The 18,356-nt window shown below is 47.9% G+C and overlaps 1 protein-coding gene across 3 annotated transcripts in view; it reads left to right on the top strand.

Annotated features, from left to right (window-relative positions):
* The window catches only part of LOC147009166 (serine/threonine-protein kinase 25-like), a 66,893-nt gene that overhangs the window by 37,528 nt on the left and 11,009 nt on the right, over nucleotides 1-18,356 (top strand). For 2 of the 3 annotated variants that reach the window (XM_085862836.1, XM_085862837.1), the window contains exons 2-5: nucleotides 6,348-6,578; nucleotides 14,461-14,517; nucleotides 14,827-14,935; nucleotides 15,488-15,645. In XM_085862836.1, coding sequence (XP_085718962.1) covers nucleotides 6,348-6,578; nucleotides 14,461-14,517; nucleotides 14,827-14,935; nucleotides 15,488-15,645 — 555 coding nt within the window. Of the gene's footprint in view, nucleotides 1-6,191; nucleotides 6,215-6,347; nucleotides 6,579-14,460; nucleotides 14,518-14,826; nucleotides 14,936-15,487; nucleotides 15,646-18,356 lie in introns of those variants that run through there. The other variant, XM_085862835.1, reaches the window with a different exon arrangement.

Consider the following 18,356-nt stretch of genomic DNA (forward strand, 5'->3'; position numbering starts at 1 on the left):
TCACTATGTCTCTGAAAGGACCATCTGGAATTACCCCCCCCCCCCACACACACACACACCCTCCATCTACTTTCTCAACAATCCTCTGGAAGAAGTCCTTTCATTCAAGCTTCTGGGTCTCACTATCTACCATGATCTTTCCTGGGAAAGCCACATCTCCAAGCTGGCCTCCATAGTCAGTCACCAACTGGGCATCCTCCGTCGTGCAAAGTCCTTCCCCGGCACACCTGAGCTCCCGACCACGTATAAAGCTTTCGTCCGCAGCCTGATGGAGTACTGCTCTCCCCTCTGGGCTGGTGCTCCTGCTTCTCGCCTTTCTCGGCGTCACACTGTGGAAACCAAGGCATTTAGGATTATTGGTATCTCCCGCAATGAGGGTGAGTCTTTGGGTCTCTCACTCTCTCACCGCAAGCAGGTCGGTGGTCTTTCTGTCTTTTACCTTCTCCTCTCCAGTCTTGCCCCCCCCCATGCTGTGTCTGCGATTTGTCCCCACCATATTTCCGCAGGGCGCTCAACGTCCGCCAACAACCCCCTTCTCGTAAAACTACCAAAATCACGAATCACTGCTCACCTTCACTCTTTCATTCGTCTTTTTCCCCACCTTTGGAACAAACTCCCACACTCTCTTCAATCCCACTCTTCCCTCCATGTCTTCAAAGCAGCTGTTCACCACCATCTCATATCTTCCCCCATCCAAAACTACGATCTGTTCTACCCCCACTAATCCACTCCAAACACACCTCCTTCAAATTCCCTGCTTTCCTTCCTGGAACTCCATGTCGTGTCAGGACCTGAAAATTCCACAGATCTCCTCATTTTTTGTTCCCCACTGTTTTTTTCTTTCCCTCTCCCGTCCCTCTCGTCTCCTCCTTCCTTTGCTGTACGTTCTCTGTGTTAGCTCTCATACGAGCCTCGACAGTGTAAACAAAAAATAAATTAAAAAGAAAGTAGTTTTTGGGAAGACTGTGAGTGTGAAAAGCAAAGCCACGGGTATGCAGTTTGTGGTGTGTGAAGGCCGACATAAGACAGATTTATTCAGGATGCAGGAACGCGCCTTTTGTCTATCCTGTCGAACCCCGCTATTGGTGGATTCACTATTGGCGGTTGATAAAATGCGACCTGCTTCTACATTCACGGCCCCGCTGCTTCATGTATTTGCGGTTTTGTGTTTTTCACGGTTTTTTTGTGAGCATATTCACTTTTTTGCGGTTTATCACGGGTGTATTCGAGGTTTTTCATGAGATATTTGATTTTTCCCTTATGAATCACGAACCGCTGGAAACCTATCCCACTTTTTCCCTTTGAAACGATGCCCTGATATTTGCGGATTCGACATTCACGACATTTTCCAGGAACGTATGCCCCATGAATTGCAGGGTCCGATGGTACTCCTTTTAAAAATTGCCATGATATGAGCCTCAGATCACTGTTTTGAATAAGAATAAATGTTCAGAGTTTGTTCTGCTCACGTGTTCCCGAATGGGCGTGAGAGGCTTGGCTGTGCCCATGATGAAGTCCCCTCTGTAGGTTAGAGCAGGAATTTGTAGTTTCATGAGCCTCAATTGCACGCAATGTCGTCTCTTCCTGAGACTCCACATGCCTTCGAGATGTCTCTGTTCCTGAGACTCCACATGCCTTCGAGATGTCTCTGTTCCTGAGACTCCACATGCCTTGAGATGTCTCTGTTCCTGAGACTCCACATGCCTTCGAGATGTCTCTGTTCCTGAGACTCCACATGCCTTCGAGATGTCTCTGTTCCTGAGACTCCACATGCCTTCGAGATGTCTCTGTTCCTGAGACTCCACATGCCTTCGAGATGTCTCTGTTCCTGAGACTCCACATGCCTTCGAGATGTCTCTGTTCCTGAGACTCCACATGCCTTCGAGATGTCTCTGTTCCTGAGACTCCACATGCCTTCGAGATGTCTCTGTTCCTGAGACTCCACATGCCTTCGAGATGTCTCTGTTCCTGAGACTCCACGTGCCTTCGAGATGTCTCTGTTCCTGAGACTCCACGTGCCTTCGAGATGTCTCTGTTCCTGAGACTCCACATGCCTTCGAGATGTCTCTGTTCCTGAGACTCCACATGCCTTCGAGATGTCTCTGTTCCTGAGACTCCACATGCCTTCGAGATGTCTCTGTTCCTGAGACTCCACATGCCTTCGAGATGTCTCTGTTCCTGAGACTCCACATGCCTTCGAGATGTCTCTGTTCCTGAGACTCCACATGCCTTCGAGATGTCTCTGTTCCTGAGACTCCACATGCCTTCGAGATGTCTCTGTTCCTGAGACTCCACATGCCTTCGAGATGTCTCTGTTCCTGAGACTCCACATGCCTTCGAGATGTCTCTGTTCCTGAGACTCCACATGTCTTCGAGATGTCTCTGTTCCTGAGACTCCACATGCCTTCGAGATGTCTCTGTTCCTGAGACTCCACATGCCTTCGAGATGTCTCTGTTCCTGAGACTCCACATGCCTTCGAGATGTCTCTGTTCCTGAGACTCCACATGCCTTCGAGATGTCTCTGTTCCTGAGACTCCACATGCCTTCGAGATGTCTCTGTTCCTGAGACTCCACATGCCTTCGAGATGTCTCTGTTCCTGAGACTCCACATGCCTTCGAGATGTCTCTGTTCCTGAGACTCCACATGCCTTCGAGATGTCTCTGTTCCTGAGACTCCATAGCAATTGCAGTCTTTTCAGTCCTGTCATTCATGGTATTCTTTTTCTTTTGAGATTCGCAGTTTTGAGATATAACCGTTAGCTTTGTGGTTTTTTTTTGTTTCTCTGTTGCCGATGTCTTTTGTTGATCCATGGCTCACACGGAAATTGTGGCCAGAATTTCCATGGCAGCATGCAACTGCTGTGCTCATAGATTAGAAAGGCCTTTTGACCCTCACTACAGCTTGCCGTTCTCCTTGTCGTCACGGCAGTGCTTGTTAGACATTCGGTGAATGAAACGACCGATTGCCTTAACCTTCTATCGCACGCAATGTCGCTTGTGCAAACTGCTCTTGAGATGATTTAAATTCTCCAGCAACCTTTCGTATGAACCCGTGTCCTTTCAAAAGGCGTTCAAGGCGGAGGAGTTTGTTTTCAAAGTGCATGCAAGACGATCGAATTCGGACGCATTGCATACTTCCACATGAATTACAAGAGCACGTCCACACGGTGCATGGGATTTGAGCCTGCGATTCCACCACCATGCACCGTCTGCCCAGATGACGTCAAACAACCAACTCACAATTGTAAACAATACAACCGGTTTCAAAGTTGGACATATTCCACGTCTGTAATTTCATGATCATTCCATGTCAGGATACCGCTCTAAGGTTGATGGAAATGTCATGGAAGCACCACGTTGCATTAGGTTTGACATCCGTTGTCCACCCTTAAGTGCATGCTTATCGTGTTCGATTGTTCCTCCTCACGGCCTTGCTGTCAAGCAGCATGCACTCTGCCAAGCCAATAACTGAGGAAGTTGCAGAGCAGGCAGTTTCCTTAAAATGGGCAGTCAACAATGTGTTCGAACAGGATTTTGGCTGTGCCATCGAGTCCAAATCGTACCATCATTTGAAATGCACGATGGGATGTTTGGCATCTAATAATTCGCACACGTGCATACGTGTACTATGCCACCCCCATCGCCCCCCCTCCCCCCACCTAACCCCCACATCTGTCTCACTTCTCTGATTCCAATATATATTGCATTACCAAAAGTGTTGGTTCAGTGACGAAACGTCAAGAGTTATGAATGTGCAATCATTTGTTCTGCGTCTGTAATCGGGCGTCACCGTAACTGTCACTTTGTTCCCCATATTGGGAGACGTGATATCGGGTGTAACGTTGCACCGAATTGCTCTTTTGGAGTTGGTTGGTGCACGTTCGGCGGTGGATCGTGCTCCGGTGACTCCAGCCCTCCATTGGGTTTAGTCGGGGCTCCGAACCGGTCACTGCACATTTGCCAGGTTGTCCTCCTTTGACCCGTTCCAAGCAGATGGCAGGATATGATAGGTGCTTCATCATGCCGATAGATGTCAGGCCCCTCGTCACGTTGTTGCAGCAAAACTGGTAGTTCAGCTTTGGTCACAATATCGTAATAAGACGCCTTCATAAAGCATGTCCTCCACTGCATCTTGGGAAAAGTTTCAGTCGGCAGGTTGGGAGGGTTCGCTACTTGGCCAATACTTTTACTAACATGTGCAAACTGCCTTACCCTTGACTTTGTAAATTAATCATAAATGAACAGGACATAAAGAATATATATCTATACTTTTTAAGTTGCTCAACAATTCTCTTGTCAAATAACATCGTCGATCGGTGCTTGACCTTTGCCTTTCTTCAAGTACACTTCTTCATCGTGTGCATCATTTCTCCCTCTCCCTCTCCCTCTCCCTCTCCCCCTCTCTCTCTCTCTCTGCTGTGCGATCGGGCCTGCGTCGCCGTGTGACCAGCCTCGCGGTGCTCTGCAACGCTCTTTCTGATTACATTTATGTGCAGATCTGAAGGAAATGCATGAAAATTATTACCACCGCCACCAAAGGTGCACGGAGGTTATGTTTTCACCCCGTATGTCTGTTCGTCCGTCTGTGAGCAAGATATCTCAAAAAGTTATTGACGGATTTGGACGAAACTTGGTGGACACGTTCGTTGTGTAACAAGGATGAATTGATTCAATTCTGGTGAAGATCTGGATCCGAGAATTTTTTGATATTTCAAAAAGTTCTGGATGGATTATGACAAAACTTGATGGATGAGTTTAGTCGGTGAGAAGAACAAGCCAATTAGATTTGGTTCTGAAGGTCCTCGTATCCGGCCCATCAGTGGGATCCAAAACATAACCCGTTCAGCCTGGCAGAGGCACGCGCTCTCCCGAGTGCCGCTCTCGTATTTTTTTTTTTTAAAGAGTTCAGTTCTGCACTGAGGGTTTTAAACTTCTCATGGTTGATCTGCATTTCCCTGGTTTTACACCAAAAGCGGTACCTTTATTTGCTTTGATTGACATTTGGGGAGACTGTGTGTGTGCGTGCGGAATTTGTTGTACATGTACTTTTTGTTTTGCACCGAGCTTCCCTTCCTGCCATTTCTGTACCGACGTCGTTGGCTGCAAACTGCGATTGACTCCAGCATTCCACCCACAGTCTGCTCAAGGAGAAGGAAAACCAAGCTTGTTCAACTCAAGACAAACAGCTGGTACAAAGTTTGCTTTTACTGGTACCACGGAGTACATACGCAATGGAAGGTAATGGCCCTCCTTGGAATGCTTTCTAAATGACACGGCGTCTCTGTGTTCCAAACACTGCCTCTTGTGGCGGTTTGTACCCAGAATCCAGCGCCTTTCTGCCGCCTAGTTCCACCCGAGAGAGCTGCCGCCGTGGGTGTGTCACGTGTTTGTTGTCATTGCATCACAAGCGACCTTCAGAAGCACGCCCTCCAGCTGCCGTGCTGTCGGGCGTTGTCCAGGTGGTTACTCGGCAAACGTTGCTGCTTCCTCAATCGTAACTTAATCCCCATTGTTGGCAAACCCCTTTTGATTGGGACGGAGCGTGTCGCTGTTGCCTTTCTCTCGGTTGTTTGTACCGCACGTCCTCGGTGACATTCCCCGATCGAGGGTTATTATGCAAAACCTCGAAGCAGTCGTGCGATTGTGCCGACCATTATCGAGCTCATTCACGGGGTTTTCACTGCTCTTCTTTCTTTTTGTTGACGCTCACCAGAAATATGTTTTCAGCGCGTGAAGCATTCTTGAATGTGAACCATGCCCCACCCAATACGTGCCAATGGTAGAGCCTGTACTTTGACATTTTAAACGACTTGACTCTTCAGAAGTTCTTCGGTTTAAGTCCGGCTCCAGTATGAAGGGTTTTTAATTGCAAGCTTGTCCATGATGGAGGTCATCGAAGGAGAGTTACCTGGATAGATTGCTGGGGAAATCCAGCTGGTTCATTGTTGCCTTTTTGGGGAGGGGTTGATTTGCCTGCCGCACTTTGTCACTTCGACATCTCACTACGGTTCACTGCAAAGTCCAAATGCCCGAACTAAGATGTAAAGATTGGTCGGTCGAGTGCAAAAACACGGCTGAGGAAAAGGCAGCACCACTCATCATCTTCCAATCGGTTATTTAATTTAATATATTTATCCACGGAATCGCCACGTTTGTTGAATGCGAGCAACGCACCTTCCTGCCATCCAGCGTCAGCATGAGTGTGTGGATGACGTACGTCTTTGATAAGTACCTTCCTATGATTGAAGAGCTCAAAGATTACAATGATGTATATTGATGGACTCTTCCTTACTTCCCCACCTTTTCCTCATCCACTTGTGTTATTGTTCCCGTTTACCCAACGTAGAATACACGAGCCGACCCAGAGGAGCTCTTCACAAAACAGGAGCGCATCGGAAAAGGGTCTTTCGGAGAGGTCTTCAAGGGGATCGACAATCGGAGCAAGGAGGTGGTCGCCATCAAAATTATCGACCTGGAGGAGGCGGAGGATGAGATTGAGGACATCCAGCAGGAGATTACAGTGCTGAGTCAGTGCGACAGCCCTTACGTCACTCGATATTACGGCTCCTTCCTCAAGGTGAGACGCGCTACGAGTGGACTAGTTTTCAGTTATAATGAGCAAGCTGTGCCGTCGATTACCAACCTCGCACTGGCTTTGTCATTGCAAAGTAGCTTTGAATTGGAGTTGAAGGACGGTTCAACTGCGGCTTCGTCGGAGCCCTTTCGGGATTCGACGTCATCTAAATTTATCGATTTAATGATTTGCCTGTAATCGACCTTGGTGTTTGACTGCATGTGCTGAAGGTTTGCTACTTACGACAGGTGAGACTGTGCTCAGGAAGGGAGCAGGTGTCGTCCTGATGCGCTATCACGTCGGTGTTCTTGGTTTTGAAGCGCTCTTTTTCGTGACGGTGGGAAGGATCATGTCCCGTCATCGAACGTGTGATCCCAGTTTCGAAATGTGCCCACCTTCCTTTCACTAACTCCACCCACATTGTGGTGAAATGAAATCACCATTACTCGGACACTATCCAGCACCACGCTCACAGTTAGCGTTGTAAGCATCAGAGGTCAAAGGGGAATCAGTCGTGTTGCCCACCTTTGCAGAATAACCTTTTGATGCGGATCGAGGCTAATAATAAATCCATACATCGTGCTTTCATCATGCAGAGCAGGCAATGGAATTGTCGGAACGAGCAGGGAATGTTTTGGAATGGGAAGACACCCGAATCTCCCGAATCTTCAGCAAAGCCAAGATTGACTTCGGTGCAATAGATGAAAGCCCAACTTTCTCATGCAGATAGGACTTTGATGATATTCGAAGAGGGGAAGCGTTGGAGGGGATTAAATAGCTTTGCCGTGTTTGTAACCATGGTGGATAGGTGGCACCTTTGATTTCCCGCCATTTAATAATTCCGTCAAGTGGGGATCTCTGGAGAAAGAATGAAGAATTTTTTTTTTTGTACTTTTTTTTTTTTTAGCAGCTTGATTTGAAAAGGCAATTCCGACATCCTGTCAATGTCTAACCTCGAATAAAGAAACTGTGTCCACCGCCCTCTGGCACCACCACTTCCCAAGGAGTTCGCAATCGCAACATCGAATGTGTGAGATTCTACTACGGCATCAAATCGGGAGACACTAGGAGCTGATTGTGGGCACTACAACATGGATGTTGTGCGTATTCAAGAGACAAAGGTGGCTACCCACTCGGAGCAGCACTTTCACACCGGCCACAAGTTGGTGCTCATGCAGCACAAACAGGCCACATACTGAGGCCTGCGCTTTGTAATCGGACCAAGACTTTTCGACTCTGCTGAGTTTTGGGTATGGCGGAGATCGTGTTACAATCATCGATCTGGCTATGCTGATGTGAAATGGCACTACCACGAAGTACCGCATTGTTTTAACATTCATGGCCCAACTTCTGAGAGGGTATGAGAGGATCCCTCCCGAGTCGATTTCCTCTGTGCTGAACGATGCTTGGCCATCACTATTCCAGCCAGATGGCAACCGTTTATGTGTGGCGACTTCAATTCCAAGCTGGGGAAGGTCTGCAAGGCAGGCAAGGAAGTAGGATTTAGCACGTGCTTGGGTTCCTATGAAGTGGGTAAACCGAACAGCAATGGAGACACATTGGCAGCGTTCATTTGTCGCCAACACGGCTTTTAAACACCCTTGCCATCTCCAAACAACGTGGACAGGGCATATCGCTGATAGCAAGGCTCCAGCAGGTCCCAAGGTCACAGCAGCAGTCTTCAATCAGATCGACTTTGTGATGTGTACAGTCGAAGCAGAGCCATTGCTTCAGGATTCACACTCCTACGGTGGAGCAGTTCTTAACTCTGACCAGAAGACCCTCAGAGAGGAGATGGCCCAGATCGACCTCAACTGTGATCCAAATGAGGTTCTCACTAAGGTACCTAAGTATGTGGAAACATCAGCTGCCAGTGACGTAGGAGTCATAAAGAACAATAACTGAGCTGGACGTCACACTCGTGACCCTCTTGTGGTGAAGCTGTCTGAACAGCAGAAAGCATGATGATTACGTATCTACCGGAGTGGCCGGAGTGAAGATCACACTGAACTACGAAAGGAACGCAACAACATTCCTGCGCCACATCGGTCAATGCCTAAGAGAACTCACCATCCTATGAGCAGACTCTCTGTTGGATGATATAACTGCCACAGATGACGGTCGAATTATGTGGAGGGCAGTCAAATCACTGAGGGCTGCTGGTCCCCTACCATCGCTCACTGTGTACAACTCTGAGGGACATTTCATTGGGACTGACCAGGGGAAAGCTGATGTGATCAGATAATGGTTCAAGAAATAATTCCCAGACTCAGATAATGAGCCTTTACACCTGTTCGCAGGCGATCCAAGGCCACGACACACACCAGTCGAAGCAGCGGAAGTTGAGAGGGTTCTGACAGCCCTGAATAATGAGTGTGCATCTGGACTTGACGGTATCAGAAATGAACTCCTGAAGTATGCAGGTGACACCATTTCCAAACCAATCATGCACATAATCGGCTCTGTCTTTGAGAAACACCTGCCTATCGATGCTGTGGGCCAGCACTACCCTCATTGCATTACCGAAGCCTAAGAAGCCACCTGGTCTGCCAGCAAATCTGCAGCTTATTGTGCTCCTGAACAGCATCGGGAAGATCCTCTCTAATGTGACATTGTGCCGCATCTGAGACAAGATTGACCATTTCACCAAAGCCTGCCAGAGCGGTATTAAATGTTAGCGTAGTTGCACTGACATTGTTTGGGCTCAACATATGATGGTGTCTGTGGTCATGCCCAAATATTGAGACTTGCATAAAATGGACATAGACATGTCGCAGGCCTTCGACACTATCGGGCGATCAAAGATCCTTGATGTGCTCCATCTCGCTGGCTGTGACTCTATACTGCGTCTAGTGAGCGCTACTGGCAGGCATCATGCTGAGGGTGCGTGTCAAGACGGTGTGCGCTGCTGAATTTGAAACCTCGATTGGTTCCCCACAGGGAGATGGTCTCTTACCTGTACTTTTCACCTGCTATCTCGCTGCAGCCCTGTTATCTGTGCAAGTACACTCCACAAGAACAAACCTCCCAATATCAACACTGGGCATGCCGTTGGAGATGGAATGTGCAGACGATGTGGACTTCATAGATGAGGAAAAGGAGCCTCTTGGTGAACTTCTGCCAACAGCAGCAGAGCCACTCAAGGCCACAAAACTCTTTAAGAACGAAGTTAAAGGCCCTGTCACACCTTGACGATTTTGGCAGCGTATGCCGACGTATGAAAAATTTGTCTAAAACGCTGGCACACGTCGAATACGTTATGGGTAAGTTTTGTATACGTCGTAGTACGCTGGCATACGTTGTCGTACGCCGAGCTCGTCGACAAATTTAAATATGCTCAAAATTTTTCGACGTATGCCAGCATATGACTCGCACGTTCCGCATGCGCTGGCCATAAGTTGTAGGCACGTTACGCGATCGTTGACACACGTCGACACACGTTACTTGTATGTTACTCATAAGTCGAAACACGTCGAGGTGATGTTTAGCATCAGTGTTCCAGACTCCCTGTTATTTTTATTTTTATTTTTATTTTTATTTTCTTGGTATGACGGTGATGTTGACACTTCGATTTCTAGTGCGGTTATAATATAATATAATTAATAAGCTGCCGAGCTGTCAGCGTGCTCTTAACGGATACAAAACTTACCCATAACGTATTCGACGTGTGCCAGCGTATTCGGCAAATTTTTCATACGTCTGCATACGCTGGCTAAAACGTCAAGGTGTGACAGCGGCTTGACACTTCGATGTCTAGTGCGGTTATAATTTGAATCGTCGAGCCGCAGTCTTTTAATAGGCTACGCCACGTGATCGTCGGCGATACGCTGCCGCGCTATGCATAAGTTAGACTATCGTTGGGCATAGGTTGTGAACGCCGACAACACGCTCAGCATTCGTTGATATAAGTTATCGATATGTTATCGAAACGTTCTGTGTACGTTACTAATACGTTATGCATACGTCCAACTCGATATGGATACGTCCAAAACTGGAAAAAAAAAACATCAATCGTTCAGCGTACGCCAGCGTTTTACATACATTTTGATACCTTGCCATACGCTGGCTAAAACGTCATGGTGTGACGGGGCCTTAACACAGAGTTTGCCCATGTGCGCCTGTTCGACACAATAAGTTGATGAGAATGGCGTTCCGCTCTGGGGTCAAGAGAAATGGAGGAAGAGCAAAATTCTGGGCTCTTTGCTCTGCAGATCTTCTTATCTTGCAGCATGTTGTGCCATGGCAAACATTGCCTTCCAATCCTTCTGGAAGCTGTGGATGCACGTATCGTGAATGCCCTTCATAACCAAACTATACATGTGTCACTGTTACTGTACAACTAACTGCAAGAGCTGGGCAGCTTCAAAGGCAGTTCTGGACAAGCTTGATGCCTGCCACCGCAAACACCTACGAGCCTTCACCCGACAACGCTGGCCAGACAGTTTCATCTCCGACGACGCATTGTACGGCCGTGTGAAATACAGTTCCGCTGTCTGTGAAAGTGGCAGGACAATGTTGGTCCATGTTTGGCCGCGTGTGAAGGATGCCAAAAGACGCACCTGCTCAAGCAGCCCTGGAATTCGCTGCATCAGGTGCTAAGGCCTAAGTCACATTTGCCACGGCGGCTGTGGGGTCTTCAAAATCTACGGCCACTAGCAATAATACAGCGGCTGCTATATTGTGTGACCGTGGAAATACTGCGGTCACATATGTTTTTATTTTTCGGGGAGCCGCACGGCATATTTATAAATTGTGGAGACCGAAAACGTGGGGGTGCCGTACGGTCTTTGATTTGATGTTGCACGATGACCTTAGGGCGTTCCTGCGGCGGCCATATAATTTTCAAGGCAGACGCAAAGTGCCCGCAAGGCGACCGCAGGGGGCCCTAAGGCGAACGTGCGGCCAGACGGATGGTAACGAGCGGGGGTTTGTTTTGTTTGTTTTTTTTACCAGTTTTTTGTTTCGGCTTGTCGAATTTCTATGGCGAACGTAGAAATGAAAAAAGTTATAACTCCGCGTTATAATTCCACGGCGACCTTACGACCTGTAAAATATAGCCAAACGGTGTAGAGCCACCCTGAGGCCACTGCAGAAACTCTGCGGCCGCCGCACGTTTCTGTCAATTCAGAGGGCGTACGGCCGCCATATCCTCGCCGTAGAGCAAATGTGACTTAGGCCTTAGGTCTTAGAAATTGTGGAGACCGAAAACGTGGGGTTGCCGTACGGTCTTTGATTTGATGTCGCACGGAGACCTTAAGGGGGCCCTGCGGCGGCCATAGAATATGCAAGGTAGCCTCAAGGTGCCTGCAAGGGGACCGCAGGGGGGCCCTAAGGCGAATGTGCGGCCAGACGGACGGTAACGAGTGGGTTAATATTTTTTATCATTTTTTTTGTTTTGGATTGTCGAATTGCTACGGCGAACGTAGAAATGAAAAAAGTTATAACTCCGCGTTATAATTCCACGGCGACCTTACGGCCTGTAAAATATAGCCAAACGGCTTAGGGCCATCCTGAGGCCACCGCAGAAACTCTGCGGCCGCCGCACGTTTGTCAATTCAGAGGGCGTACGGCCGCCGTATCCTCGCCGTTGAGCAAATGTGACTTAGGCCTAACCAACGTCACCAATGACGTCACTTAACCAACGTCACCAACCAACCAATGACCCTGCAAGTCACCACACAAACCTGCTTTTAATGTGCTGTGGACTGACCTACAAGAAGGAAGGCACAGGACACTTAGATTGAAGAAAGACCGAAGAAGGGAGCTCGGGATATTGGCTGAGGACAAGATACGGTGGCGGACAGTGAAGAAGTGTCGGATGTTTCTGGTTGCGACTGTAAGATGTTTCTACAACTGCAGCTGCAGAACACACATCAACATTAACATCAACAATAGTTCTGTTTATCGTTGTGTCGTTTTCACTGCACAGGCTCACCTGGTCGCATTGAGAATTTTCCTTCATTGAGGAGCCAGGATTTCTTTTGTTGAACTGTGATCTGCCGTGGCTTTCAGAAATTCTTGATTGGAGGAAAAACTCCAGTCGGCCCATGCAATGCAAATATGGCCTCGGCGTGCTGTTATTTCCTCGAGGAGCTGCACTCGCACTGTGGCGGCTTAAGTTTGTCGTGCATGCAAAAACAATTACGCGAGTGTCGGGAGCCGTTTTCTGCCTGTCCCACCAGCCTCGTATGAAACAACATGCATGACATTTGCCTGTCAAGCTTCTGTGTCGACGTGTAGGCACAGCTGTTCCTTCGCCGCTGCTTTTGTCTGCTCCATTGCGGCAGCCCGAGGTTTACATACATCCTTTGCACGTTTGTTCACCTTTGGAGCAGGCCGCACGGCCCACGTGAAAAGTCTGAAAAAAAATTCTCCTGCTGGGATATAAGAGGATATTATCTTTTTTTAGTTCGCTATTTTTATGGAGCGCACAAATAGCCGAATGGCCTCGATGATTAAACGCTTTCACTGCGGCTGGCTGCTCTCCAGGTGCTTTAGCCAAAGGGAATCGATAGCGGGATTGGCACGTCTTGGCTTTCCCTTCAGGCACGGCGCCCTCGGACGTGCACGCGAATTGTGAACCTCAAGTGCATCGTGCCGATGAACAACCACAGAGAATGCAACGATCACACCAGGAATCATTTTGCTGGCGGGAGTGACGCATCCACACGTAAAGGGGTGGTCGATGTAATTGCATATTCTGAAATGGTTGACCGGAACACCAAATGGAATGACCTTTGCACGACCGTTGGCTTTCACCTGACATGGTCGTGGGCCTGTAGACATTGACTTTGACTCTTTGGGTTTAAATTGGCCCGTAGACATTCAGATGCGACTAAATTGCCATCCAGGCTTTGCATAACGATGCATTGGTACGTTTGGCCTGGCTTTGAGCTGTTTGTCCAATGTTTTATTTTTTTCAAGCGTTCCATGTTTGTTTTGCTTACACTTGTCTGTACTGCGGTGAAATTGACCACCGTTGACAAACAAGCATTGGTGGACTTTGACGACACCTCTCCTTTGGTTGCGTGTGCGGTAAGAACCGAACACGATACTTCTGAGGCTTTTGGTTGCACATCGGAGAGCAAAAGAGCTATTGGTGGTGGTTTTGGGTGTGTGTAGCTTGTTTGACTTTTTATTGCCAGTTGTGATGGTTCTTTGAACTTGTATCACAGTGTATTTTGTGAAAAGCTTTGTGTGCAATGAAGCGTCCAACTAAGTTTCCAAACTCTGACAGAACCCAGACGTTTTGTATTTTTGCGGCTCCGCACTCTTTACCTCCGCTACCAAAGGTGGACGAAGGTTATGTTTTCACACCTGTCTGTCTGTCTGTCTGTTTGTCTGCGTGCTGGATATCTTAAAAGGTTTTGGACGGATTCGGACGAAACTTGGTCGACAGGTTGGGTGGTTGACGAGAACAAGCCGATTACATTTTGGGAAAGGCTTGGATGCAGATCCGGCCTGACAGTGGGATACAAAACGTAAACTGTTCAACCTGGCGGAGGTGTGCGCTCCACAGAGTGCCGTTCGAGTTTCTTTCTGGTGCGCACCTGCATTGCTATTACCTGGCTCATTGGTGTGACATCGCACAACAGACGACCGTGATGGCATTTTGCAATGGGCATGGTAGACTCCAGGAGTCCGGAGGTCAAAGGTTACGAGGATGCATAACGGATCGGGTTTCGTCCGAGCCGTTCTCCCGCAAGCACCGAGGCCTTGTCGCACAGCGATCGCAAAGGGGAATCCTGTAAAGAAGTGCTTGTTAACTGCTGTTGATGGTTGCCGTTGTGAAATGGGTACATGATCACCTCGTACCTGTGAAAACGCACCACCTCACGTTTCGCTCACCCTTCCACGTGTGGAATGTGCTTTTGTTGCCTTTCAGGGTACAAAGCTATGGATAATCATGGAGTACTTGGGCGGTGGCTCTGCGTTGGATTTGGTAAGTACTTTGGGTTGAGTCCCCGTTCGCCGTGTCGTCGACGGGCAGATCGGTAAAGACAGTACAGCACCTGGCAGTCACACCTGCGATGTGAAGCCGAGCTTGATCCCAAGCCTGGTTTTGTTTGTCTTAACCTTGGGGGGTGGGGGGAATGCGTTGTGATCAATTGTCGGTTAATCGATGGGTTGTTGTTTGACTGCCAGCTGAGGTTGGTTTTGATATTAAAAGGAAAAATACTTGCATGCTTTTGGCTGTGTTGGTTTAAAAAAAAAAAAAAAACCCTCCAAAAAACCACTTGTTTTATCGCAGATCAAACCTGGCCCACTCGAAGAGCACCAGATAGCTACGATCCTACGGGAGATCTTAAAAGGCCTGGATTACCTGCATTCGGAGAGGAAAATACACAGGGATATCAAAGGTAGGCAGCATCGCGTCCACGATCGACGGTGCATGTTCTACGTTGCCAGTCGTAGTTGCAAGGGCTCGTCGGCGTGCATCGAAATATTTTAATTTTGCTTTGATCTACGTATCCTGTTCTTGTAAAGTAAAGCTTGGCCTCGCTTTGTTTTCGTCGTCGTCTTTGTGTTGCCGTCCAAAATGATCGCTTTGGTATCTTGCTGTTTGGCTACATATCGAGGAAGTCGTCACACGGGACTTGGCCATAACGGGAAGTCTCAACCTAAAGAGGATGGATACGCGTTGATTGGCTTTGATGCAATATTGAGTTTGTCGTCCATTCCTGGAGACGTTAAAATGGTATCCTTGGTCCTTTGTGATTCATCTCTCTCGTACCTTTTGTTGTCAATTTCAGGACACCTTCAGAGCCACCTACCTTATTTACGTGAAGAATGACTCGATGGATTATTGTGTTTTGTTTGAGGATGAGGATGAGGATGCAACCGATTTCATGTTTTGTTTTTACAACACGGACGATGCAGGGTAACGTCTGTCACTCTCCTTTTTTCCCCAGCCGCCAATGTTCTCCTGTCTGAACAAGGAGACGTAAAACTGGCGGACTTTGGTGTGGCCGGGCAGCTCACTGACACGCAGATCAAACGGAACACGTTTGTGGGTACTCCGTTCTGGATGGCACCGGAGGTCATCAAGCAGTCTGCTTACGACTTCAAGGTGAGGATAGTGCTTGTTCGCTCGTCGATATTGTGAGATCTCCACGACATGCGTGTATTGGCTGCGACCTGGCTCGCTGAGTGTTTGTGTAAGTTGACTCGAACGCCGACGTGGGGGTTGTTGATTGATGTAAGGATGTTGCGTTTTGAACTACTCGCTCCGCAAAGCCTTTGTTCTTTGTTTCATTGCAGTGTTGTGTTGCCCCAAGGTTGTGATTTTGGTGATGGGGGGAGCAATGACGAAATGGTAAAACTCCTTCTGGATTAGGGTGTGTTTGGGTGGCACTTCCTTTTCGCAAGTAGTGTTTTTATGGCCATCCCATTATGCCCCGAGGGCAACGGTGACCACAAAGTGTTGAGTGGCATCGCATTTCGACCAAACCAGACCAAGACAAGGAAAGACCGGCACATTATACTCTCTGATTTGTCTTTCATGAACCATCTGGGTTTTTCCTGACAATCCATTTGGAGTCGTATTTCTCCTGAGATGAGCTCGCTTTCCAGAATCCGAGAATCGAGATATCCAGCAGCTTTCAACCGGATTTTAACCGACAACTTTTGCAGCACCAGTCCAGTGTTCACAATGAGGCCACCATTGTTTGTTCCTTTCTTCCCATTCTGGGTTATACATATTTTAAGCAAACTGCCAATACCAACAGCATGCTGAATCGCCCTTCACTGGAATTGCGAAGCTGAGAAGCCAAACTGTGATGCAAGATGTATCTGTGCTGGAGGCGTCAGCACGGAGAGCTCAGAAATGAACTTTGGCCTGTCTCATTAACTCTCTCTCTGTCTGACACACACACACACACACACACACACACACAATTATTATGAATGGGCTGAAAATCCCCACTTTGGGACACCACAACACAATTGATTCGACAACAGGTTGTCCATTCTACACACGCTGCACGCATCAAGGGTGATGAAGATATGAGCGATGACACACAAGAGAAGTACCGTAAATTGCTGAGAACTGTTGGTAGTTTGCAAGTGTGCATTTTCTTCTTTGGGATCTCACTCCTGCTGATGAACTCGCATGTGTAGAACTGCACCATGAGGAAAAATCTAATAAAGCGGTACAGGAGTTGGACGTCATGCATGATGGACGGTCCAATTATCTGCAGCGCGTTTAAACTGGCAGAGGAATTGCATTTGGGGAGAATTTATTTCAGTGTGCACTGAGGTGGAAAGCTAACATAGGAAAACAAAAGTAGATAATTTAAAGGAAGTGAAGGGAAAGTAGGATCGGGGGGGTGAATAAGGAGAAGGGAAATAAATTTGAGGGGAGGAAATTGTACGAGTGTTTGGTTCGTCGGGTTCATTCTTGATTTATACCTGGATTTCCAGAAGGCTTTGGAGAAGGTAACACACCAAAGGCTGTTTGTTAAGGTTTGGGCTTGTGCAGTTAGTTGATGGGTAGAGTAAAAAAAAAACCACATCCAGACCTACTTGTGGATGGCAAACTGGATCGAGACCTGCTTATGGATAGCAAACTGGATGGAGACCTACTTACGGATCGCAAACTGGATCAAGACCTGCTTTTGGATGGCAAACTGGATCGAGAACTGCTTATGGATCGCAAACTGGATCGAGAACTGCTTATGGATCGCAAACTGGATCGAGAACGGCTTATGGATCGCAAACTGGATCGAGAACTGCTTGTGGATGGCAAACTGGTTCGAGAACTGCTTGTGGATGGCAAACTGGATCGAGAACTGCTTGTGGATGGCAAACTGGATCGAGAACTGCTTATGGATCGCAAACTGGATCGAGAACTGCTTATGGATCGCAAACTGGATGGAGACCTACTTACGGATCGCAAACTGGATAGCAAACTGGATCAAGACCTGCTTTTGGATGGCAAACTGGATCGAGAACTGCTTATGGATCGCAAACTGGATGGAGAACTGCTTATGGATGGCAAACTGGATCGAGAACTGCTTATGGATGGCAAACTGGATCAAGAACTGCTTGTGGATGGTAAACTGGTTCGAGAACTGCTTATGGATAGCAAACTGGATGGAGACCTGCTTTTGGATGGCAAACTGGATCGAGAACTGCTTATGGATCGCAAACTGGATCGAGAACTGCTTATGGATCGCAAACTGGATCGAGAACTGCTTATGGATGGCAAACTGGATCGAGAACTGCTTGTGGTTGGCAAACTGGATCGAGAACTGCTTGTGGATGGTAAACTGGTTCGAGAACTGCTTGTGGATGGCAAACTGGATCGAGAACTGCTTGTGGATGGCAAACTGGATCGAGAACTGCTTGTGGATGGCAAACTGGATCGAGAACTGCTTGTGGATGGCAAACTGGATCGAGAACTGCTTGTGGATGGCAAACTGGATCGAGAACTGCTTGTGGATGGTAAACTGGTTCGAGAACTGCTTGTGGATGGCAAACTGGATCGAGAACTGCTTGTGGATGGCAAACTGGATCGAGAACTGCTTGTGGATGGCAAACTGGATCGAGAACTGCTTGTGGATGGCAAACTGGATCGAGAACTGCTTGTGGTTGGCAAACTGGATCGAGAACTGCCTGTGGTTGGCAAACTGGATCGAGACCTGCCTGTGGTTTGCTAACAGGATGGAGACTTGACTTAGAGTTTAGGGACAGGAAGTGACGAATGTCAGAGTGAGAATGTGTGGGCTACCTCAAGGATCGGTACAGGACGGTTATTGTTTATAATGTATATCCGTTTCA

The sequence above is a fragment of the Eptatretus burgeri genome, chromosome 17 (assembly GCF_056783735.1).
Source record: "Eptatretus burgeri isolate ZD-2024b chromosome 17, Ebu_testis_v1, whole genome shotgun sequence".
In the NCBI taxonomy this organism is placed as follows: domain Eukaryota; kingdom Metazoa; phylum Chordata; class Myxini; order Myxiniformes; family Myxinidae; genus Eptatretus; species Eptatretus burgeri.